General features: G+C 54.6%; 1 protein-coding gene across 1 annotated transcript in view; it reads right to left on the bottom strand.

Annotated features, from left to right (window-relative positions):
• Positions 1-765: 765 nt before the first annotated feature.
• RTN4RL1 (reticulon 4 receptor like 1) overlaps positions 766-25,134 on the bottom strand; it is a 66,006-nt gene continuing 41,637 nt past the window's right edge. The window contains exon 2 of the mRNA XM_061175978.1: positions 766-2,783. Within this exon, the coding sequence (XP_061031961.1) occupies positions 1,459-2,783 (1,325 nt within the window). The 3' untranslated portion in view covers positions 766-1,458. The remainder of the gene's footprint in view (positions 2,784-25,134) is intronic.

Raw genomic sequence — 25,134 nt, 5'->3', positions numbered from 1 at the left:
CAGGACCCTTGCTGGGATGCCCGTCAAAGAGCCTCAAGGAAAAATTAAGCAGCTGAGCCGCGCTGGAGGCCTGGGCTCATGCCCAGAGCATCCCTGGCCCGTCCAGACTGTCGCTGGCAGAACACTAGGCTGACAACACTGCCCAGCCTGTTGGACTAACACTGTGGATACTGCCTTGCCCGCCGGCCTAAGAAACCCAAAGCCCCTTCCTTCCCATTCTCCTTCCAGCCCGTCCCCAGGGCCTAGCCCCCTGATGTCCAACAAGCTGCTTCTGGCTTCTCACCCTGATGCCAACAGCTGTTATGTTGGGAGTGATTGGGTGCTCCGGGGTGGCAGACAGGCTTGTGCTGCATATAAAAACATGGTGATGCTCCAAGTATCTAAGAATATTGGTCCCCTGAAGTGATTCTTGCTGCCTCCCCTTCTCCCTGACCACCACCCCCCACCCACTGCCCCTTTGCCCCAGGCCCTGGCAAGCCCAGGTTACATGGGGACTACTGTTGCCAGGTTGGGATTCTAGACAAAAATCCTAGAACTCCTTTCTTGCTAGAAATCACCAATACAATCCTTAGTTCAGCAGATATAGTTTTCCGTATAGTTTATAAACATGATAAGACGTACAGTTTGGTAAGGGAGTAGGGCGAGGACCTGTGCATTTGTGTGTATATATATATACGTAGAAGGGGTGTGTGTGTGTATGTGTGTGTGTGTATATATATATATATATATATATATATATATATATATATATATATATAAGTGGACATAGTTATAAAACTGCACCTCCTGTGAGAACCTCATTGCACACGATGAAGTTCTAAATTTCAGCCTCTGATGATCTTTCCTTTGGTAATTGGTTCTTGGAGACAGCAGTTGGGCCTTGGTCTGCCAGGGTTGCCTGAGACATCAGGAATGAGAGGCGTTACCCCCGAGGGAGGGACTGAAGGTGGCACATGGTTGGATTCAGGGCAGGGTGACTAAGTGGCCTCAGGCAAGAGCCAAAATGCCACCTGCTCATGTGCTCCCAAATAGCTGGTGGACCCAGCTTCTTTGGTGACCCTTGTCTGTTCTCTGAGTCCTGCTTCCTCCAGAAGCGGCGGGGGCCCTTCAGACCTCTCCAAATGACCAGATTCCACAGAGCCCAGCTCCCGTGGGGCACTGTCCCATCGTTGCTAATGAAGGATTCACTCTGCGGCTTTAACTGCCTTGCTGGGTGGATGCTGTCCATAGGTGCTCGGCCGGGGGCTGGCTGGGACAGCTGGGTGGGATGAACTAATCCCCTCCCGCTTGGGGCTGTACACTTTGGGTTTATCATCCACCGGGCAGGGCCCAGACAGCAGCTGAAGCCTTTACCAGCCTTTGCCTGAAACCCAGCAGATCCTCCACTTGTAAAAAAAGAAAAGAAATCCTGTTCCTTGGTGGACACGTGGCAGTGCTGGGTGCTGGTGCCCTGCGTCCTCAGCGAAGAGTGACCACCAGCCCCAGTATCCAGGCCAGGAGCGAGGCCCTCAGGGAACTGCCCAAGGAGGCCTGCTGCACCCCGCTGGGGGCACGGATGGGGGTCCTGCGGGCACACTTGCCCTTCCTCTTGGGCCGTGCCGTGGGCATGATGTCAAAGCTGAACTTGTGCTGGTAGTCAGGGGCATAGTCCTGCAGCTCGTGGGCCTGCTTCCCGGTGCCCGCCTTCGAGACCTGGTTGCGATTCCTGTGGCTGGTGCAGTTCTTGCCCGGCTTCTTGGAGCCCGACCGAGAGCCGGGCAGATGGCCGTGCGGGTGGCCCTTGTCCCTGGCGGGGCCACGGGGTGGGTGGTGTTCCTTGCGGGCGGCCCTGTCGATGGTGGTGAGCGTGTGCGACTTGATCTGGTGCGGGGACGCCGGCCCCGTGCAGTTCCGGAAGTCCTCGGCCCTCAGCAGCTTCAGGTCCTGGCCATGCAGAGGCTCGGGGGACACGCAAGGGACAGCGGAGCTGGAGCCACGGAACCTTTGCAGCCATTCCCACAGGGAGCGCGCCCGGCAGCCACAGTCCCAGGCGTTCCCGTTGAGGCGGAGGAACTCCAGGGCTCCCAGGGGTGCCAGGCAGTCGCCCGGCAACTCAGAGAGACTGTTGTTGAAGAGGAAGAGGGTGGTCAGCCTGCGGAGGTCGTGGAAAGCCTTGTGATGGACCCACTGCAGCTGGTTCTCGTGCAGCAGCAGCCGGTCCAGGTTCACCAGGCCCCGGAAGGTGTCCTGGCCTAGGCTCCACAGCTTGTTGCCGTGGAGAAACAGGTGGCTGAGGTTGACCAGGTCCACAAAGATGTCGTCCTGGAGGTACTCGATGTGGTTGTCCTGCAGGTAGAGGTACTGCAGGCTGTGCAGGCCGCCAAAGATGCCGGCCGGCAGGGCACTGAGCCCACACTTATAGAGGTAGAGGGCATGGAGCTTCACCAGGCCCTGGAAGGTCTCGGGCGCCAGCGTCCGCAGCTGCCGGTTGTCGCCGAGGTCCAGCTCCTCCAGGTGCACGAAGCCCTGGAAGGTGTTGGGGTCGATGAAGGTGATGTTGTTGGAGTAGATCCACAGGGTGACCATGGAGGGGCTGAAGTGGCCCTGCTGGAGGAGGGTGATGCGGTTGTTCTGCAGGAAGATGCGCTCGCTGTCCTCCGGGATGCCCTCGGGGATGGCGGCGAAGTTGTGCGCCTGGCAGCTGACCGTCATGGGTGCGGGGTAACACACGCAGTCCCCCGGGCAGCCGCCGCCCAGGGGCAGCTCCCCGGCCAGCAGCAGCAGCAGCAGTTCCACACAGCACCCTGGGGGGGAGAGAGAGCACAGCCAGGTCAGGGGCTGCCCGGGAGGTGGGAGACACACTGGGTGCCGGGCTCGATGGGCACGTGACCCTCCTTGGCCGCTGGGGCTCTGTCCTCGTCTTTGCTGCACTCAGCAGTCTGGGGTCATAGCCCCCCGAGGTCCTGGCTCTTGATGGCTCCCCACGCCCTGGTGCCCCACCTCTATTGGGGGTTCTATCCCAGCCTGGGCTATGAGATGGGTTGGGGTAGAGGCTCTGATCCCCCGGCACCCCCGGCATACTTCCTTAGCCCCACCCAGCAAACCCCTAGCCCCGCCCATAGCTTCTGAGCCCCGCCCCCTTAGGCTCTGTCAGCCCTGGTAGGATTGGGGTCACAACCCATGGACACAGCAGCTAGCTTCGGGTTCCTGTCCCAGCTCTGCCACTTATTTGCTTTGATCTGCCTGAACAGATAGTGGTGCAAAGTCCTGTTCTAACAAAGTAAATATTCATATGGACTCCTGAAGAGTCTTTTTATTTAAATTATTCCCAATAACAAAGCATGCGTGCATGACACCAAAGTTTATCTTGAAAGATTTCTCATTTACAGTGCCTTCCATGTCCTCATGTATGCACCACCCCCTGTGCCTCAGTTTCTTCATTTCTAAATAGTAATAGTTGTCCCTCACAAAGGACATGTGTGTGTGTGTGTGTGTGTGTGTGTGTGTGTGTGATGGACTGGGGGAGGCACCAGGGCTGATGGTTCTGGGGTCCAAGGAGCAGCCAGAATGAGGCTGCCCCCCACTGGGGTCTGCCTTCTGGCCCCTCCCCTCTCCCTGCCTCGCTGGAGATTCCAGGCTGTGGCTGCAAATCAGGCCCTGCCTAGCTATTGTCCCGAGCATTTCCTCTGTAGCTTCCCTCTAATTGGGCATTAATTAGGCATTTGTTAATGGATCCTTAAAATAATTTATTTTCGATGTGTCCAGTCTGTGGTCGGATAATAGCCCCGTGCTCATTATCAGAGCAGCCTCATTATGGATGATCCTCATTACCTGCCTTTTTCCAGGGTCGCAGCTGCCCCAGGCAGCCTGGCAGGTATGCCAGTGTTGGGGGGACGGGCTCCAGGCCTGTAGACCCCCACCCTGCAGGGCCGGGCAGCCATCTCGTCTCTGCCCGGGTTGGCCTCCCGATCCTTCCCTTCTAGCTTGGCCAGCCAGGCCTCTGGGAGAGCCGAGGGCCTGAGGCAGTTCGGCTGATTCTTCCTGCTGCCAGCTGTGCCCAGAGCATGTTGAATGAGAGAACCAGCCCTCCCGGCCACTCTCGGGCCAGCCCCGCTCCCAGCCTCAGGCCGGCCGCCACCCCAGCCGTCTGCCTGGGCTCAGGTGGACCTCACCACGACTGCCACTCCCTCTTTCCTCACAGAAACGGTGTCATAAAAAAGTGACAGCTCCCAGCTGTTGGGAGTTATGGGCTCCGAGAGAGTAGCAGCTGCTTCCCGTCCCCCTGTAATCACCTGGCTTTGACAGAACCTTTCCAACACATAAAAATCATCGCACATGATTCGGTTTTTGTATAACTGTGTTTGGTTGCAATTTCAGAGCAGTTATGACCTGGGCGGTGGTGGCGGTGACAGAGCAGCTGTGAGGTCCCTTTCTGGGCTGGGCCACGCTCTGTGTGGCCCCTGCCCTGCTTCAGTCACTGAAGCCATCGGACAGTCTGCAGGCCAGGTCCCGGGCGGGGGGCCTCCTCAGCCTCAGTTTCCCCCTGTAACAAGAGTAGGAGAAGATCCCTATGCCAGCGCTCCCCGCGTGGAGTCTGACCTCCAGTCCGCCACTGCTCTCCTAGGTCTGGCCAGGGGGCCCCGGCCCCGCAGGAGGAGACAGGACGGTGAGCAGCCTCTAGGAGCCTGGGCCCCAAACCCCAGCTGACTCTCGGGGAGCCTGCCCACTGCCTTGAGCCTCCAGCACCCAGGCTGGGAGGAGGGCCCAGCCCACAGCGCCTGCCCGTTCAGAGCCTGCCCCTCCCTCTCTGCTCGCTCAGCCCTGCCCAGGCTGCCCCCAGGGAGATGCCCCCACCCTGCCACTCTGAGGGAGCCCAGGGTGCCCCTCCTAGCTCAAGGGTGTTCAGGGGGCTCACTGTGCTGAAGGGGACAGGGTTGGGGCCATTCGTGGGAACCACAGGGCCACAGCAGACCCCACCCCCTGGGGTCCTGCAAAGACAAGGCATTTCCTTCCCTTAAGTCAGGCAGGGAGAGCGGCTCACGGTGGGAGCAGCACGAGCCTGGCAGGCTCAGCGCTAATACCGCCGACACGTGTGCGGCTTATAGCGTTTACAGAGTGCTTCTGCGCACACTCCCGTGATCCTCAGAACTACGCTGCCTGGTGGGGGCTGGGGGAGTGTTCCTGCCGCCTGACCTGGGGTGGGGCAGACAGCCCATCTGCCTGCTGCTGTGGCTCGTCTCTGCAAGGCCCCGGGAGAGGAGTCTCTGAAGTGGTCCCCAGAGAGGCGGGGAGGGGTGGGGGGTGGAGCTCCACAAAGAGCCACACCCCGCCCTCAGGCAGTTGCCCCCAGGGGTGCTGGGGCACAGGGGAAAACAGGCGAAGACCATGGTTTGGGTAAAAGAGCCAACTGTACAAAAATCTAGGCGTGGGCTTAGCAGCTGGCGTATGAACACACTTTGGCAGGTGGGAGGGGTCAGATATCGGGGGCGGGGGCGGGTGGTGTAAAGGTGGCACCCAGGGCAGGAGCCACTGTGCTGTTGTTCCTCTGAGAGGGGCCCAGGAGAAGGCAGGGACCCCAGCCGATGCTTAGAGCTGCTCTCCATCCTCCAGGACCGTCCAGATGCCAGGGGACCTGGGCCAGGGAAACCGCCCTTGCAGGTACCCCTGCCCCCTCCCACTGGGCACTGGGGTGGGTCTCACCTGAGTCTGCTTCTCCACCCTGGAAGCTGGTCCCATCTTCAAGGCCGGCCCTGGACCAGCTCTCCCAGCCAATCCCACCTGCCTCTGGCACCCCTGCCTGAGCCAGCGGGTGCCCTGGCCATGGATTATCACCCTGCCCCTTTCTTCCCAGGCAGGCTCTGCACTGCATCGCCACGGCTCCTCCTCTGCCCCCTGTGCCCCCTCTGTGTTGCCCATGGGAGCCCCGACCCGCTGATTGCTGATTAATGTACTAACAATGACATCGGTGCCTTTGCTGTGCATTTTAAGATTGCAAGTTAGCAGGAATCAAAGTCTCCATGGAGGAGCCTTGCACTTCCTCTCATCAGCCTCCTTGCCCCCTCCTGGGGGGGGCAAGGGGGTTGCTCTGCCTGATGGGGCTGAAGAAAGCAAGGCGGGGACTCAAACTCCGGACTTCCTCAGGTTCTCCTCCGCCGCCCCCTCCTCCCCGTGCTCCCCCCAACTCCTCCAGGGGCATCCACCTGACTGCTCAGCTGCTCCCAGACCTCCTGGCCTCCCACACATGAGCTCTCACACATCTCTGCAGCCTCATTCATTCCCTCCTCCATTCAACACTTGCTGCCAGAGTCCTGGAGTATCCTGAGTGCCGGGGTGGGGAGGGGCCTGGGATGAACTTGGTAGGTCCTCGTGGACTAACAGATGGGGGTCTCAATACCAGGCAGTCCAGCAGGTGCCAGGCCCAGAGCAGGCATATAGGTGTGTGCATGGGGGAGGCACCTGCTGCCTTGTGCCACCTCCTCCACAAAGTCCTCTTGCTCCCCTGCCAGCACAAAGGATGTGCAGGAAAAGAGAGCCGGTACTGTTTTCATGTCCTCCTTCCTACAAACCCCCAAACCCCTCATCTGCTGAGCAGGGACCTGTGGGGCCCGGGGTGAGTAGCCTGTGCATGGGCGGGCCCCTCACCCAGTCCACTCAGCAGCCCATTCATAAGATGTGCTTATGAAAGGTCCCATAGGGGCTGGACCTGGTGGGATGGGTGGAAAGGGCATTCCAGGCAGAGGGCACAGCATGTGCAAAGGTACTGAGGTGGGGAAGCAGGTGGCAGGCCCTCTCTCAGCCTCTAAGTAACCAGAGCTCCCTAAGATGCTGTAACTACAGCTTGGCTGGGTGAGGGGCACCCAGGGCTGGGGAGGCCAGACAGCTCCCTACTGGGACCAGCACTGACAGGGCCCCTGCTCCTGTCCCAGGCCAGATGGCCAGCGTGGCAGGGGTCCTGTAGCTTCCCCGCCCCCGGAAGCAGGAAGGGAGCTAACCAAACAGGACCCAGCCCTGAGTACCAGGTTCTTTACATGGGCTCCTCATGACACCCCACGGGTGCCGCACCATTTCACAGAGGAGGAAATGAGTCACAGAGGGGAGTGGCCAACCAAGGCCACACAGCTGGTGAGCAGGGCAGGTGGGGCAGCCTCGTCTGAGGGCTGGTCAGTCCTCCCCGGCCCCAAGGTCTTGGGCCTCACCCTGACCTGAGTCTGGTGCCTGCCCCTCCCTACGCCTGTGCAGGGACAGCCTGATGGGTTGGCCTCCCCAGGAGCCCCCGGGCAGCTCCGTGGGGCTCTCTGAGGCTTGGAGACTGGTCAGCCATGTGGTCAATCCTTCTGCCTCTGCAGCCTGCCCTGCCCCTGCCCTGGGCTCGGCTCCCGGCCCACCTGCTGCGCCAGCCTTGCCAGATGCTCCTCTCTAAGCTAACGGGATGACTCTGCTGGCTGGATAACAGCCTCAGGCCAGGCCAGCTGTGCTCACAGAGCGACTGGCGCCTCAGGCCACTCAGCACGGTCCCTTCGTGCCACACCCAAGCACAGGCCACTTCCCGGAGACAAGGACGCCAGCCAGGGCAGAGCTGGGCTTTCCTCCTCCGCTGGTGCTCTCAGTGCTGGGCGTGTCCTGCTCCAGCGTATGTGTGTGCTGTCCCCTCTTGCCAGGAGCACTTCCCAGGATACCTGCAGGGCACCTCACCATTCAGGTCCCTCCTCATGTCACCTTCTCAGCGAGGCCTTCCCCAGCAGCCTATTTTATTTTATTTTTATTATTATTTTGGCCATGCTGCTCGGCTTGTGGGATCTTAGTTCCCTGATCAGGGATTGAACCCGAGTCCTCAGCAGTGGAAGCGCGGAGTCCTAACCACTGGACTGCTAGGGAATTCTCCCCAGCAGCCTATTTTAAATGGCTCCTTCTTTGTTTTACTTTTCCCCATAACATTCATTCTCTCCTAATAAATTCACCTCATTTATTTATTTATCTTGTTTATTTTCTGTCTCCCCTCACTGAGTGGGCAGCTCCATGAGGACAATGATTTTGTCTGGTGTGTTCCCTGCTGTACCCCCAGGGCCTAGAACAGTGCCTGGCATACAGTAGGTGCTCAAGAAGAAAACCCTAGGCCCAGAGCCTGGCTCATAGTAGTTGCTCAGTAAACATAATGGTTCTTATTAGTACAGAGGCCTCCAGGGTGACAGTAGAGACTCAGCCTTGGCTCTCTCCCAAGGGACCCTTGGCCAGCAGAGAGGTGACAGGTGGTGAGGGCTCTGGGAGGGAAGATACACACCAGGCCTGCCTGAGGCCTGGGGCAGGTGACCAGAGCAGGTTTGCCTGAGACTCGGGGGGTTCCCAGGACACAGGATTTTCAGTGCTAATATCTGAAAGTCCCAAACAAATGTTTGTCATCCTACCTGGGGACCAGGACTGTGCCCTAGCCCCCCAAAAACCTCTGGCCACAGGATGGGGAGGGAATAAACAGGCAGGCATGAAGCGTGAGTATTCTCCAGACACCCACAGCTCAGGCCCTGTGCCTGCAGCCCGGGCCCTAGACAGAGCCTGTGTGTGTGTATGTGGATCTGTGCACATCTACGTGTGTGTTTATCTATGTGTGTGTACATGGCCATGTGCACATATCTGAATACATGCATGTGCATATGTCAGCACACACTTGTGTCTGGAGACCATCAAGGGGGCTGGCCGCCCAATGCTTTCATCCTGAGCATCCCGAACTCCACCCTGGAGAGGGGTCAGGGCCCTCTTCCGAGGAGAGGCACACCCGTCCTTGACATCCCCGTCTTATCTCAGCGCCCACTCTGGCTTTGCCTATAGCTCCCGCTCTCCTCCTGACACGCTGAATTATGTACCCACTCCAAGCCCCTCCAGCACACCAGGATCAGTCTCAGCTGGGAAGTGGGCGGCCCCTTGTTGGAATAACCTTTCAGCTTTCATCTGCTGCGGCTAGTCCCCCGAGCAGGCCTGGCCGGGAACGCCGTGCTAATTGGGCTGCCGAGCTCTCAGGGGGCCTTGTTGGAGCAAACTTGGGCTCCCCTATCCTTTGCCTACCCGTGTCTACCACCTTCTCGCTTCGGGGGTCCCTGCATGGGCAAGGGAGGTGGGGGGACACCAGAGGCCGAACTGCCTGGGCCTGGGACCAGCCTCAGCGGGAGCATGTATCAGCTGGACAAGCTCAGGCAGGCCACTAAATCTCCACAGCCTCAGTTTCTTAGTCCGGGAACTGGGAGTCAGAACATCTGCCTTCTTGGGTGTCGGCAGCACTCAGTTAGGCTGTGCCTTGAACCGGTACCAGGTTCAGCTGCAGGGGAGGTGCTTCCAAGGCTGATGATTGCTTTACAGCTACTGCATCAAAAGGAGCCGCTGCACTCCCTCCCCCGTGGACCCTGGCTTTCGCCCCACCCACCCTGGTGCTCCCAGACCCCAGAGGCTTGGCAGAGGGACCTGATAGATCAGATACCGAGTCAGAGCTCAAGCTCAAGTTCAAGTTCCCTGCCAGGACTTGGCTGCCCCAGGGCTTAGCAGGTGGGGATGGGGTCTTGACCCCTGTACTTGGCCCTCTCTCCCAGTCCATCCCCCCACACCTGGAGCTGCCATCTCTCTGCACAAAGCCCAGGGCATGTGAGCTCTACCTTCACCTCGGGAAGCTCCCCTGGGGCTCATAATATGTGTCCACTGTTACTCAAATTTGCTTTTCAGTTTGGGGGCCCCAGAACCTGGACTGTGGCAGCCCAGACTCCAAGGCTGAGGGCGAGGGCCTCTGAGAGCCAGACCTTCCCGGAGCTTTTGAGAAGGTTCTGGGCTCTTCCTCCTCCCTGGGGAACCAACTGTCCCTCCCCTCAAACCCCAGAAACCTGTGGGCCCACCTGCAACCAGACAGGCCCACTGACACCCAAGTGGTATCTACGGTGTAATCAGTGGGGCTGGGAACCTCTGTGGGGGTGGGGCAGTCCTCAGGGGCAAGAGTCTATTGAGATGCCTGCTTAGGGAGTCCCTAAGGGGGGTGTGAGGGAGAGGGAGTGGTGGGCAGTGCTCTACCAATCCCTGAAGGCCCTGGCATCGGGTGACACAAAACAGAAGGCGGGACCCAGCCTTTGAGAAGCAGGTGAGGCACTCTCCACGAGGAGCCCTTGTTCTGAGTCCCCGGAACAGCTGCCCCTTCCATGCTGTCCGTGAAAGGCCTTCAGAGCTCACATCCGGGGTATTGATCATCCCCGTTCTGAATCTGTCCCCCAGTTCTTTCATTCATGTGAGAAACAGCTCTGTGCTTGGTGCTACAACAGTAAGGGACATGGCTCCTTCCCTCATGGAGCCTACATTCTAGGGGGAGACGATTTAAACAACCACACAAGCCCAAACTGACACAGGGTGGTGGGCACTGGGGACACAGGAGGGGGTTAAGAGTGAGATGAATGGAAGGCCTCTCTGAGCAGTGACACTTGAGTTGAAACCTAAAGATTAAGAAGGAGCTGAGGAACAGCTTTCCAGGCAGTGGGAACAGAAGGTGCAAAGGCCCTGGGGCAGGACTGACTGGGTGCGGATGAGGGAGAGGGGCATGAGATGTGGTCAGAAAGGCAGGAGGCAGGCCTTGCAGGGCTTTAAAAGCCTCAATCAAGAGGCTGGATCTGGGAATTCCCTGGCGGTCCAGTGGTTAGGGCTCTGCACTTCCACTGCAGGCGTGGGTTCGATCCCTGGTTGGGGAACTAAGATCCCGCACGCCATGTGGCACGGCCAAACAAACAAAAAAAAGAGTTTGGATCTGATTCTGTGTCTGGCAGGAAGCCAATGAAGAGCCTGAAGTAGGAGCAACTTGATCGGATTTGGGGGCACTGCTTTTGGAGCATGGATTTGTGGGAGCAAGAAGGGAGGCAGGGAGGCCTATGGCTGTCATCCATGAGAGATGTGGGTGGTCCAGAAGGGGTAGGGGCCATGGAGACAGAGAGCAGTGGACAGATTGAGAAACATCTGGGATGTAGAATTGACAGGACATACAGATGGACCAGTGTGAGGGAGACGGGGTGGGTACAGAGGGTAAGGGTACAGTAAGATGGGAGGAGCCTAGGGAAACAGGTATAGGGGCCAACAAGAGCTCCGCTTAGGATGTACAAAGTCCTAAGCCTTATAGAGATGATTATTTGGAAGCTGGATGTACAAAACTGGAGCCCCGAGGTGAGAAGAACACTTGGGAGGCATTGGCATAGGGATGGTACTTAAATCTGTGGGAATGGATGAGGTCACCTCTGAGAGTCAAGAAAGAAGATAGAGGCGGGACTTCCCTGGGGGTCCAGTGGTTAAGACTCCATGCTTCCGATGCAGGGGGCCCAGGTTCAACCCCTGGTACAGGAAGTTCTGTGTGACACGCGGCGCGGCCAAAAAAAAAAAAAAAAAAAAGAGAAAGAGAGAAGATAGAGGATTGAGGCCTCTGGCAACACAGTGATTCTGAAGGCACGTAAAGGAGAAGGAACGGGCGACGAGGTCAGAGGAAAGCCGGGAAGCGTGGCGTGACCGACGCCAAGAGCGTTTCCAGAAGGAAGGAGGAATCAGCTGTGATGAGAGTGGCTGAGAGTTTACGCGAGGATTGAGGAGTGTCCAGTTGATGTGGCAACATGGAGGTAATCGGTGATGCTGGAAAGTTCATTTCTGGTAGAAAGGTGGGGGCAGAAGGCTTGCTGGAGTGGGATGAAGAGTCAATGGGGGTTGAGGTGGGGAGATAGCACTGTATCAGTCAGCACAGGCTAGGGCACGCTGATGGGACAAGGGACCCAGAGTCTCCACGGCTCACAACAACGAAGACTGGGTTCTCGCTAAGGCGGGGCAGCTGAAGCTCTGCTCAGGGACCAGGTGGAGAGCTCATCCTCCACCCAGAACACTTTCGGTCTCGTGGCAGAGGGGACAGAGGACGTGGCCAGTGACTGGCTCTCGAGGCTTTCGTTTCCAGTGATGCACCTCACTTCGGCTCATGCTTCACTGGTCAAAGTCACTCACAGGGCCCAGCCTGTCATCAGTGGGATAGGAAACAATACTCCCAGGGGACTCAGGGAACAACATCTGTGAGCACCCAGAGGCCCCTCATTGGGGGAAGCTTGGCTGTGAAGGGAGCAGAGAGACTGGGCAGGACCTGGAGGGGCGTGGGGTCCAGGGAGGTTGTTTGTTTTTTAAGATGGAAGAAACTAGAATCTGTTTGCATGTTCCCGGGGATGATCCAGGAGGAAAAAGAGAGAAAAACTGATGCATTAGGAGTGAGAGGGCCAAAGAGACAAAGATCCAGAGCTCCAAGGGAACACCTCCTGCGCTGTAACAGGAGGGAATACGATATATGCAGAGGAGACGATGAGTTAGCCTCCGAGGGCATTTTCTCCAGGAGGTAAGTGTGGGTCATCAGCTGAGAGCGAAGGTAGGGAAGAGGGTGGGAGTTTGAGGAGGAAGAAGACAGAATGAAACAGGCTCTCTGTGTGGTAGGAAATCAAGCCACCCCGGTCACAGGAGAGGTCTGTGGAGACAATGAAACAGAAAGTGTTTGCACATCCACTGCCCCAGCCCCCGCCCAAGTTCTCCTTGCCTCTAGCTGGACAGTTGGGGCTGTCTGGCCCCTCCAGTGAAGCTTGTTCACGTCACTGCCCTGCTGACAGTACATTAGCTCAGTAAATATTTACTCCACCCCTTTTCCTCTGGCCAGGCACCATGTCAGGAGGGCTCTGGGGACAAAAGACCCAGTTCCTGGCCTCCATGAGCTGACAGTCTCCCCAGATGCCTTCAGGATAGTATGCTGTGGACATCTGTCACTCCTTCCGGTCACCCAGCCGCTAAACCCCCTTCCTGTACTTGGGAGATCTCCCAGTTTAGATAAATAAGCCCTTCCCTCCTTGTGGAAGCTGAAAAGGTCCATCCCTCACTTTCCCAGCCTCCCTTGCAGCTCCAGCAGGGCCCAGGGCCTGGGCTCTGCCCCTCGACACAGCTACCCTAGACTTCTGAGCTAGGAGTTAGTGAGGCAGATAAGCAGGGGCCCGAGCAGGATCCATGCTTGCCAGGATGGCAGCAGTGGCAGAGCCAACGGGGGCAGGGACTGTGGCGGGAACATTGGAGGTGCCCGCTGCAGGTGTCTTTGCTTCATTTGGGGCGTTGTTCCTGCCTGTGGAGTCCCCAACCCTCTGGGAGATTCTGTGAATGACCCAGTATCTTTTAAATAAATTTGCCTTTTATTTAAATTAGTCAAGGCAGGTGTCTGTTGCTTGCAAATAAGAATCCTCACAAATGTGAGGTCCCTCCAGCTGAGCATGTCTCCCAAGCCCATCCATGGTCTGGCCCTGCTCCCCTGATTCCCACTCTCCCTGACTCACTCCCCTCTCCCTGCCTTCTTGTGGCAGCAGCACCCTAAGTTCCCTGGGGGTGGGGTGGGGGCACCACCCCTCCCTCATTGCAGGTGATTTAGGAGGCAGGGCAATCAACCCTGGCTCAGCCAATTAGACTCTCCCTCAGGAATTTGAACCTGAACATGAAGCAGAGTGATTCGGCTGTTTCACCCTGGTGGGGCTGTCCTGAGGACACTGCCCCAGGAGTTCTTTCCATTAAGACCCCCAGGGCCACCTTGGTCCCTGCCCTCCCCAGAGCTGGGCTGTTCAGCTTCTCCTTTGGGTGCCATTTTCTTTCTGCAGAGGTCCATCCAACACCCTTCTTCTTGGCTATCAGGATCCAAATTTTCTTCAGCTCTCAGGCAGCCACATGCTCTAGAGGAGCCAGGCTCCTCCCCAGCCCAGGAAGTGGGACTTTATTCCTCTACTCCACTGTCAGTGATTGGTTTAAACAGGAGCATGTGACTCCATTCTGACCAATAAGACACAAAGAGAATCTGCTGAGAGACTTCTGGGAAAATTTGTCCTCCTATTCAAAAGAAACACAAGGAAGGTGCGTTCTCTTTTCCTGCCTCTGAGTGTGGTTGGGTGAGGATGAAATTCACGGTGCTAAGGCACCACCTTTCAACCTTAAGGGGACCAGCCTAAAGATCAAAGCCAGCTCGGCAAAGACTACGGAGCACCAAGATGGAGAGAACCTGGATCCATCATGACCTTGTGGAACCAATGAGTCCACCAATCCTGGGATCTGCAAACTTCTTGGTGTATGACATAATAAATCCTCTTCTTGTTGGGCTTTCAATTACTTACAGCCAAAGTGTCCTAACTAACATACCTTCCAATGAGTTCCTCTTCTGCTTTAGTCAGCCAGACTAGATTTCTCCAGCTTGCAACCAAACAAGTGTACCTTATGTACCTGGTAACCGCATGACTCGGTGGCTCACACGGGACCTGCTCCAGGAAGCCTCCACAGACCCTACCTTCTGTGTTTTTGTGGGTTTTTTTCAACTTTATTGAGACATAACTGGCCAATAAAATTGTAATATATTTGAAGCATACATCATGATAATTATGTGTGTGTTTATATATGTATTATATATAAACATAAATTATATATAAAACATATGTATATAATTTCATGAGAACATTTAAGTTTACTCTCTTAAAAATTTTAATTACACAACATAGCATGTCAACTCTATTAGTCAAGTTACATTTTAGATCCTCAGACTTTATTCATCTTATAGCTGAAAGTTTGTACTTTCAGACCAACTTCTATTTTTCCCACCCCCAGGGAGTAGAAATACATTGGTCAGACCCTACCTTCTGGGTTAGACCGTCCACCCTCCTCAGTGCTTTCCCTCTCACTACACTCACCACTCAAAGTCACCTGCCTTCACCACCAGAGGTGTGGAACTACTGGGGTGTCCAATTGGTGCCTCGTACATGGAGCTCATCTGTGCATAACTGGTGAGTGAATGAATGAATGAATGAGTTAGCTGATGTAATTCTAGCCAAAAGCAATGAAACCAGGTGCTTTAGTTAGCTGAGATGGCTTATAGTGGGTAAACATATACAATATATAATATACAGTAAATTTTAGCAGCTGGAGGACCCCAGGGTAGGGACCTCATGCCGAAGAGGATAACTGAGTTTACCAGGCATTTCAGGTCTCACCTCACAAACCTTGCGCTCTTGACCCTTTTGCAGAATCTGTCTTGACTGGCTACTTAAGACACTCAGCAGGGGATGCTTCAGATGGATCTGTGGTGTTCTGTGTGTTAAACTGAGCAGCAGGCTCAGAGATGTTAACTTGCATATTCGCTATACCTTATATATGCTTGCATTTACTATTTACTTGCATATTCGCTATACCTTATGTATGCTTGCATTTACTATTTACTTGCATATTCGCTATACCTTATGTATGCTTGCATTTACTATTTACTTGCATATTCGCTATACCTTATGTATGCTTGCATTTACCATTTACTTGCATATTCGCTATACCTTATGTATGCTTGCATTTACCATTTACTTGCATATTCGCTATACCTTATGTATGCTTGCATTTACCATTTACTTGCATATTCGCTATACCTTATGTATGCTTGCATTTACTATTTACTTGCATATTCGCTATACCTTATGTATGCTTGCATTTACTATTTACTTGCATATTCGCTATACCTTATGTATGCTTGCATTTACTATTTAATAAAAAGAATCAATCAAACAAACAAAAAAAATACCCTGCCAAGTTTAGCTGAGAATCTCAGGTCCCAGGCCTTGAACTGCTTCCTCCTCTCTGTTGGTAGGGCCCCGTACTTTCTTCAGGGGCCCTAGTCTGGCCAGCCACCAGCACATGCCAGCCTCTGACCCTCATCCAGAGAGCTTTAGCCCAGGTAGCACAGGCTTCCCGGTGTCCCCAAACCCTATTTTCCACCGCAAGGTTTTTCTTTAAAGTCACTCTTGATCATTTGTTTTAATTTTAAAGTAGTACTTGCTAATTGTGGAAAATGTGAAAAGCATAGAACTAAAAAGGAAAAATCACCACAATCCCATTACCCTTGACAACCATCCACAGTGCCTTGCTGTACCTTCTTATGAGACTTCCTTCATTTACGTAGGGATATATAAAATTTAAATAAAAATTTTATTTAAAGCAATGAAATTGGGATCATGCTATATAAGCAGCTCTGTATCCTGCCTTTTACGCTTAACTTATTCATTCATTCAGCAGATCTCCAGGTGCTTCCATCTGTGAGGCTCTGCTCTAAGGCAGCCACAGGGAGCCCAGCAGACAGACTGACCCCATCCGACAGGAGAATACGGTCTGATGGGGAAACAGACACTCATCAGACGGCCACATCCGTATATAAGCACAGCCTGTAAGGAGGAGTACAGGGAGAGAGATCCAGGTAGCCGGGAGAACTGTGGAGGGTCCCCTAGTTGGTGGGGGTGAGAGGGCTGGGAGTTTGAAGATTGAGAAGGACTCCAATGGGATGGCTGGGGATTCCAGACAGAGGGAACAGCATGTGCTGAGGGCCTGGGGCCAGAGGCAACACACAGTTAAGTGACAAAAGAATGGTGTGGTAACAGGTACGGTTTTTAGAGACTGCAGAGTATCCTAGTGTATGGAGAGAAGATAATTTATTTATCTGTGAAACATTTAGATTGTTTTTCATTTTTCACTGTTATAAATTATCATGGCAAAACGGATAATATCAGTTGCCTCCTGGGAGGTTCTCCCGGAAGCTTAGGGACTAGGGTGAGGGGAACTTCACCTGTATACCTGTCAGGAACTTTCGATTTATTACCGTGTGAAGGTACCTATAGATTCTTTTAAGAAGCAGTTAAATTAAAACTAAATAATGTTGGAATAAACATCTTTATGCATAAAGCTTTATCCAAATTTTTCACTCTTTCCCTTAATCAGAGATTCATTGTCCAAGTCCTCTTGACACACGACGATAAGTCACCTTCCAGAAAGGTTAACCCATAGAGCCTTAAGTTCTGCACCCAGAAAGTCACCACCCATGGGGGCTTTCAGAGACTTGACACTTTTCTTTGTTTGTCTTCCCAACTAGGCTGTGAGCTACTCAAGAGACAAAAGCTGTGTGTTTCATACGAAGAGGAGACCTCTGGGGAGGGGAAGCAAAGGAGATTAACGTGTGTTGAATCCCTCCTGTGTGCCAGACGTACCGTCCTGGGGGCATCCACATGCACTCATCGGATGTTCTCCCCAAATTATTATGAAGGTGTTCATATCCCTATTTTACAGTTGAGAAAAACAAGGCTCAACAAAGTGTAGTGATTCACCCGAGATGGTGGAGCCAGGATCCAGACCAAGATGGATCTGGAATCCAGTGATGGGGGCAGAGCTCTCTCTCTCCTTTGAGGCCACTGCCCCCTCAGGGACCCTCCCCCACCGCAAAAGGCAGATACCCCACCTCCCACAAACTGTGTCCTTGCTCCCTGAACAATAACTTCATCCCTGCCCCCGTCTTCATTATTTATTTCCTCTCCTTGAGCTTCAGACTCATGAGGCTGGGGAAATGGACAAGGCAGATGGGGAAGGAAGGGGAAATTCTGTGTAATACCATCGTCTGTATCACATAACTTGTCTTAAGTGCCAGCCCCGGGGATTTGCTGGAGCTGGTGCAACAGAGGTGGGGCTGAAGGTCAGATTAAATTGGACTAGTAACCCCAGGGGGATGCTTGAAAGGGGTAGCTAAAGAAAGCATTTCCGGAACGCCAGGCGGCTGAGGCAGGCAGTAGGCAGCACGCTGGCCGGCCGGCCAGGTCAAACCTACGTAGTGGGGCTTAGTGGTGACGGGCCTGGGTTCACGCATCCTCCCCCGGAAACCTGAAATCTTGCCTTTTTCCCCCAATAATGAGTTGGTATAAAAATGGATCCTGAATAAAATTGTCTGCAGTTTTCAAATTTCAAACTGCATTAGTCAAAATATATCAAATTTCCGTGTACTGACTTACCACCTGCTCAAAATCTGATCCTTTTTCAGCTGGAATATATTGAAATATGAATCACCTCCTGAGAGGAAAAGGGGAGAAGAAGTGGAAGGAAGGCCTTCTCAAAATGTGCCAGTGGGCGAACCGGAATCCTGTGCTCCTTGGGCTCCCTGGCCTCCCCCAGCCTCCCTGCGACAATGGCTCCCTGGTGGCCCATGCCCCTCAGCCACTTCCCCTTGATAAATACCTGGCTTCTAGCTCGAACCCCTATGCTCTGGGCAATCTATGCCTCATAGTGCAGAACATGCTCATTTCAAGTCCTCCAGCCTTTAAATAAGCACCTAACATGTGCTGGGCGCTCAGACTCACAGGGAGGCCGACCTCTAATCACACCGCTAAATCCTAAGATAACTCCTTTGTCCTCATCTATTCATCCTCTTAGCAGCACTGGACAGTGTTGGCCCTCCCTCCTGGAAACACTTCCTTCACTTTAGAGATAGGGACCAGCTGTTTTTTTCTCCTGCCTTACTGGCTGCTTTTCTTGGTCTGCTGTGCTGGGGGCTCTTCCTCGGCTTGATCTCTACATAGCCTGAGTCCCCAGGCACAGCCCTGGGATCTTCTCTCTTCCATGCCCATACCAATCCCGGGGGCGGGGTCACCCAGGGCCAGGTTTTAAATACCGTCTCCACGGGGGTGAAGATCAGACGGTTGTCTCAGTCCTGAACTCCAGACCAGCCCACCCAACGGCCCACCTGACATTGCCTCGTGAGTATCTAATAAGCTGCTGAAACTCTGTGTACCCTAAAGGTGTTCCCCACACAGGCTTCCTCGTCTCAGTAAAACGCCAACTCCATCCTTTTAGTTGCTCAAGTTGAAAATGTAAATGGCATTCTCCATTCTTCCCTTTCCCTCATTCTCTTTCCCTTTAATCCATCAAGTCCCGTTGGTTCTACCTTCAAAATAAATCCTAAATCTGTTCTCATCACTCCATCCCCATGGCCCACACCCTGTCCCAGGCCACCATCATCTCTCCTCTGGACCACAGCAGTGGCTTCCCCATCTGATCTCCCTGCTTTTATTTCGGTCCCATCACCACCCACGGCCCACACAGCCACAGGATCTTTAAAAATGGTAAGTGCTGTCTTGTTCCTTTCCTGCTTGAAAACTTCCAGTGGCTCCCCCATTGCACTAGAATAAAATGCAAACTTCTTACCAACCCATAACATCCTCGTGACCGGCCCCCATCACCTCCCCCATCCTCTACCATTTTCCCCACACTGGCCTTTCTGTTCCTAGACCACAGCAAGCTCCTTCTTGCCTTTGCTGTTTTGTTTGGTTTTATGGGAAAATACACAGAACATAAAATGTACCATTTGAGCCATTTTATTTTTGTTGTTGTTGGTGGTGGTGTTTTGTTTTTTGTTTTTTTTGGGCCGCACCGCGTGGCATGTGGGATCTTAGTTCCAGGGATCGAACCCATGCCCCCTACAGTGGAAGCATGGAGTCCTAACCACCAGGACCACCAGGGAATTCCCAATTGAGCCATTTTAACGTGTACAATTCAGTGGCATTTAGTACCTTCACAGTGTTGTGCAACCATCACTACTGTCTAGTTCTAGAACATTTTCATCATCTCAAAGGGAAACCCCATACCCATTAGCAGTCACACCCATCTGCCTCCCCCCCATCCAGCCCCTGGCAATCAGTAATCTGCTTTCCATCTCTGTGGATTCACCTATCCCGGATGTTTCATACAAATGTAATGATACAATATGCTTGCCTTGGAGTTTTAGCGCTGACTCTTCCTGCATGAACCGCTCTGCCCCAGGCCCTTGCAGGACCACCTCCCTCTTAGCATTCAGGCCACAGCTCCAGCATCACCTCCTTGTCTAAAGCAGATGCCGCTGCCCACCCCAATCACTCTTGATTGCAGAAGTGCGCTACTCTATTTCCCTCTTAGCACTCAACACTCTTGTTTATTTTTCGTTTACATGTTCATTGTCTTTCCCCTTGTTTGCTTGTTCCCTGTGGTGTCCCAACCCCCAGGACAGTGCCAGGCACCTGGGAGGCTGTCAACGATTACTTGCATATTGAGTTAACAAGTGCACCATCAGCACCGTGATGGAGCCTTGAAGATGCTTATAGAGACATGGACGAGGGTGGGAACCAGCAGTGCTGCCAGGTAGTGGAGGGGTCACAGTGGGAAGGTGGCCTCCAAGGGGGAGTAGAATCTTCCCTGGCCTTCAAGGGGGAAGAGGGAGGGCATTCAGGTGGAAGGAACGGCATGGTCAAAGGCCTGGAGCCATGAGACAGCATGTCCCATTTGGAGTCCTATGATGTCTCCTCTGGTTTGCAATTTGCCCCCTAACTGTTTTTTGTTTGTTTGTTTGGTTGGTTGGTTGGTTGGTTGCACTGGGGCTTAGTTGCGGCACGTGGGCTCCTTAGTTGTGGCATGCAGACTCTTAGCTGCATCATGCATGTGGGATCTAGTTCCCTGACCAGGGATCGAACCCGGGCCCCCTGCATTGGGAGCACAGAGTCTTAACCATTGCACCACCAGGGAAGTCCCTGTCCCCTAACTGTTTCACTAGCCTCCCACAGAGAGGAGACACAATATATGTCTGGGAGTTGGGTTTGATACAAGATGCAAAGTACTGAGAGTAAAGAAAGAATGGAGTCTTTTTCATTTGTTTCTTCTCCCCCCACCTAGCATGTGCTGGACACCCACGCAGATGCAGAGGAAAACAGACTGGTTCCAAGTTTTCTGATTGTGAGTCATCCTCAGCTACCTTTCAGAGACATGGGAAGGTGGGAGGAGATGGTGATGTATATTACAGACACTTGTCAACTGTGTTTCAAGGATGGGGGGCTCCCAGGATGGAGGCAGAGCTAGGATGGACCTGGGCCCCCCACACGGGCCCTCCCCGGCCCTATCTTTCTGGGCTGAGCCAGTGGCCGCTCTGGGCACTGGGCTGTCTGTGGGCCCCATGTCCTTCATTTCTCCTGATCGAATCAGGCCCAGCTGACCCAGGCCCTGTGGCTCTGGCAGTCCAGCTGAGCTCCCAGGAGAAGAGGCCCTTCCCCAAAGCCAGGAGGCTCAGGAGGGCAAATTCAATTGTTTGCAAGGCGGGAGCCATTAACCTGTCTGTGGACTGCGGTGCTCCCACCCTCTCTCCCCTCTGCCAGATGGGCCTGTCCAGGGTGCCTCTGCCAGATCCCAACCTCCCACCACCCCGAAGGCCCCCCTGCTGCCCCTGGGCTGTGCCCAACCTTTTCTGTCCCTTGGTGCCCCATAGCTCCCATTACCCCTGCCTCTAGGATCAGGTTTTGAGCTAAGAAGAAAAACCAATCCATGTGGAACTCACCCCCTCCTCGGAGGCAAGCCCATATCCTGGCCCTTCCTGCTCCGCAAGCTTCTAGGTGGAATCTGCCCTTAGAAGTCTTAATGGGGAAGAGGCCCTGGAAGTAGGCTGGGGCCATTTGGGCAGAGGATTCTGAGATCTCAAATACCTAGACTGTGGTCTAGAGCTGTGTTGTTCAGTACAGTAGCCACTACCCACGTGTGGCTACCGAACCCTTGAAAAGTGCCTATTTCAAAGACTTAGTATGAAAAAGAATGCTTGCTAAACTGATTACATGTTGAAATGGTAATATTTTTAATATATTGCGTTTAATAAAAACATTTAAAAATGAATTTCACCTGTTGCTTTTTACTTTTTTAATGTGGCTGCAAGAAAATTTAAATTACACGTGGCCCACGTTTCTACTGGACAGAACCAGTCTTGAGTGATGGGCACAGGCTCCGTGTGGGCACATCTCCTGGATCCCATGGACTCGTGCCTTTTGGGGAGGGGAGCAACAGGAAGAGGGCCAGAGCAGGGCCCTCCAGAAGGTGTTGCTTCTTGAAGGAAACTAGTCCCGACACCCACTCAAAGGGCTCCCCTAAATTAGCAGCTGGAAGCCCAGTGACTCCCCCACAGAAGGATGCGCCCTGGAGACAGCTCCCCAGGAAGGGCCGTGGCCTAGAGCAGAAAGCAGGGGAAGGGTTTGCTGTCATCCACTCCTTTTTCCAGCACAGGTTGGGCATCTGTCCAGTACCACGTGGACACAGCTGCAGGCAGGACAGACCCAGTGGCTGCGTTAGGGTAGCCCACGCTCTCATGGGGCAGCGGGCTCACCATAGCCCCGGGGTTGGGTAGGGGCATGGCAAGGGTGTGCCCAGGAATCTGAGAGCCCCAGGAGACAGCTGAGCAAAGAGAACTCCCTGGAAAGATGGCGTAGCAGATCCCAACCTGCAATACTGTGGACCTGAGAAGGTGAAGAGGAGATGGGGAAAGAGAGAGAAGAAAGAGAAATAAAGGAAGATGGAAGAAAGGAGTAAGGAGAGAGAGCAAAGAAAGCAAGGTGCCCATGGAGGGCATGGGCTCTGGTGCCAAAAACCGATGAGGTTCCACCAGAAGAAGGGTCTGGGCAGTGGGTGAAAGAAGGCCTGGAGTGGGGCCGAAGAAGCCCATTGGAGGTTCCCGCCTGGGAATGGGGAGGGGATGGGGTGGTAAGAGGAGGCCGAGGGTAAGGTAATGGGGAGCCATGGGTGGCGCCACGTGGGGACAAGCTGGAGCCTGATGGAGAAGGGGGCGCCTTAGTGGGACTGCTGGGCAGGAGGGGCTGGGGCCCCCACAGTCTCACTGTTGTCTCTTTGCCGATGCCCCTCAGGAGCCCTCAACAGGGATACCCAGCGCGTTTACGTGGAGGAGGAGGGGGGGCTGGGAGCACCCGGAGTGGGTCTGCCTGCCCCTCAACGGTGCAGAGGAGTTAGCTCAGGGCAGGGTTGGCCTGCGCCTCTCTCAGTTGGCTCTCCTGGTGAAGACCCCGGGCCCCTCTCCGCCAAACCCCGGGCCCCGGTGGGCCTTCCTGCCCTCAGCTCCGCCAGCCACTCACGCAGCCCACTCTCCAGAAAGTCTGGCTCCTTTGCCCCAGGATTTTCCGCCTTCACCTGGACTCAGTTTATCAAATGGCCACATGTCACCGTGGAGGGCTGTGGCTTCCGTCTTCCCCCAACCCCAGAGAGGGAAGACTTGCTCGCTTTCCTGCTTCAAAGCTCAGAGCGGCCTTTCAGGCTCTCCATGAAAGCTCCGGCTTCCTGCTCAGGATCGGGCCGGCTCGTTTATGCAGCCGGGATGAGGAACAAATCAGGAGCACCTCCAGAGCTAATGAATGATCCGAGCCTTTGGCTCAGGTCAGCAGGCCCCCGCCAGCCTCCTCAGTCCTCTGTGATGGCTCATTATTCCAGTATTCCCAGGAGAGAGACGGAATTTTCCCCAACATTGCCTAATTACATTCCGGCTCTATGTGATACAGTGACATGTGTGCAAACGCACACCATTCCCAATAAGACGAAGATGAGAACATTCCCGCAGAGGGCGCGGACGGGATGTTTTAATCTTGAGGTGCGCGCTGAGAGCCGTTACCTGGGGAGGCTCCGGGATGAGACACCCCTCTCCTGTTGAGAGCAAGCCCCACCCTTGGTGACAGAGAACCAGCCACAGAGGTGCGGACAGAAGAGACTTCAAAGGGAGGACAGCTGTGGGGAGGGGAAATGTGTTTCCTGAAGGCTTGCTGCAGAGGATGGGAGATGGTTCTGACCCAGAGTCTCGGGAGCATTCCAACTTCTCAACGCAGGGCTCTCCTGGACTTGTGTCCCTCCTGTGCCACGTGGGGCTTCCCAGCGTGCTCCCAGCCTGCGAGAATCCCTGGGACAGAGGAGGGCAGGCTGTCTTCTGGGGCTCTGTCTGTGTGGCCCCGAGTCTTGGGGATGACCCAGACCCACTAACAGAGCCAAAGGACACTGAGATGGGTGTGGAGGCTCCTGGAGGACAGAGCAGCCTCCTTCGTGCCCTCCCCTCCCTCCAGCACCTATTCCATCACCCAGGGATGTAAGTTGGACCCTCGGGTCCCTGGCTCACAATCTTAGCTGATCCCAGAACTGCAGCTGCGCCAGCATCATCCCATGCGGCCTTCACAGTTTCCTCTCTCATTCTCCTCAGTGGCCATTCCAAACCATCTGCTGTCTCCCCAAATTGCTACCCTTGGCCTCTGAGCCTGACCCCTCACCTTCTCAGCATCCTCCCACATCAGGCCTCCTGCCTTCTCGCCTCTCCTCACCCCAAGGTTTCAATTCAAATGCCTACACGGGCGGCCAAACATGAAACACAAAAGGGTGAGATGAACAGGTGGCCACCTGGAAGCCAGGCCCATCTGGAGAGGCCCAGGCTCTAGCCACTGCTGCCCTGCGGGAAGGGGGGGCCTTTGGGTTATCAGGTCATTCAATTTTTCCAGAGACTGGGAATCAGGATTTTCACATGCAGTTGTTTGGCAGCAAATTCAACCAAAAACAAAACACCGTGTGGGCCGGTGCAACCCCACCTGCAGCCTGATTCTGCCCGAGGCCGTGGTTTCTGACAGCTGCCTCCCTGCCTGGGGTGCCCCCTCGCCCCGCATCTCCACTTCCCCACCCCCACGCCCCCAATATCGACTGCTCCCTCTCCGCCTGTAGACTCGCTCAAGTCTCTCCCATTGAACAACAAAACCTGCCAAACCCAAATCACCCTGCTGCGACCGCCTCTCTTCTCCCGTCAGAGGCAAGTCAGCGGCAAACCGCTTGAAAACTCTCTCTCCGAGCAGTCGGCCCACTTCCTCTCCCTTCCAGCCCCTGCACCTGGGATTCCACCCGCTTCTCATGCACAAACTCCCTGCTTTGGCCCAAACCCAACCATTTCCAGTCTCTCTCTTCACTCAGTTGCCCCTGGGGGCAAAGCTCCCCTTGAAATCTCCTCCCTACCGCCCCGCAATTTCCTTGACACAGCTCTCTCCGGGGTCTACTGCAACTCAGGTCTACTCTGGACATTCCTTCTCAGCCCCTGTCACGGGCACCTCTTCCTCTTCCCATACTACCCACAGTCCTTGGGGGGCCACCATGACCCATGCAAATTCATCCCCCTCTTAGCTCGCTCCTAGCTCCAAAACCGAATCACCAAGAGCTCCATGCATGTGCCCTGGGGTCGCCCAGACTCTTCCAAATCGTCAGCATTCCCCAAACAAACATCGCCCCCTCCAAACCTCCTCCCCTCTCCCTGGGTCACCTTCTCAGTGACCCCCGACTCCTCCGTCTGCAAAAAACCCGGACTCTGCCTTTTCCTCTTCCCTTGAGTCCCGTTCACCAAGTCCCGCAGCTTCCACCTTCGAAACTCCCTCCCGAGGGTGCAGCTGCCCGTCGCTAATCTCCTGCCTTCATCCTTTCTCCCCTCTAGCTTCTCCATCTGACTCTATCACT

The sequence above is a fragment of the Eubalaena glacialis genome, chromosome 19 (assembly GCF_028564815.1).
Source record: "Eubalaena glacialis isolate mEubGla1 chromosome 19, mEubGla1.1.hap2.+ XY, whole genome shotgun sequence".
Lineage (NCBI taxonomy): Eukaryota > Metazoa > Chordata > Mammalia > Artiodactyla > Balaenidae > Eubalaena > Eubalaena glacialis.
This window is presented reverse-complemented; position numbering and strand designations above follow the sequence as displayed.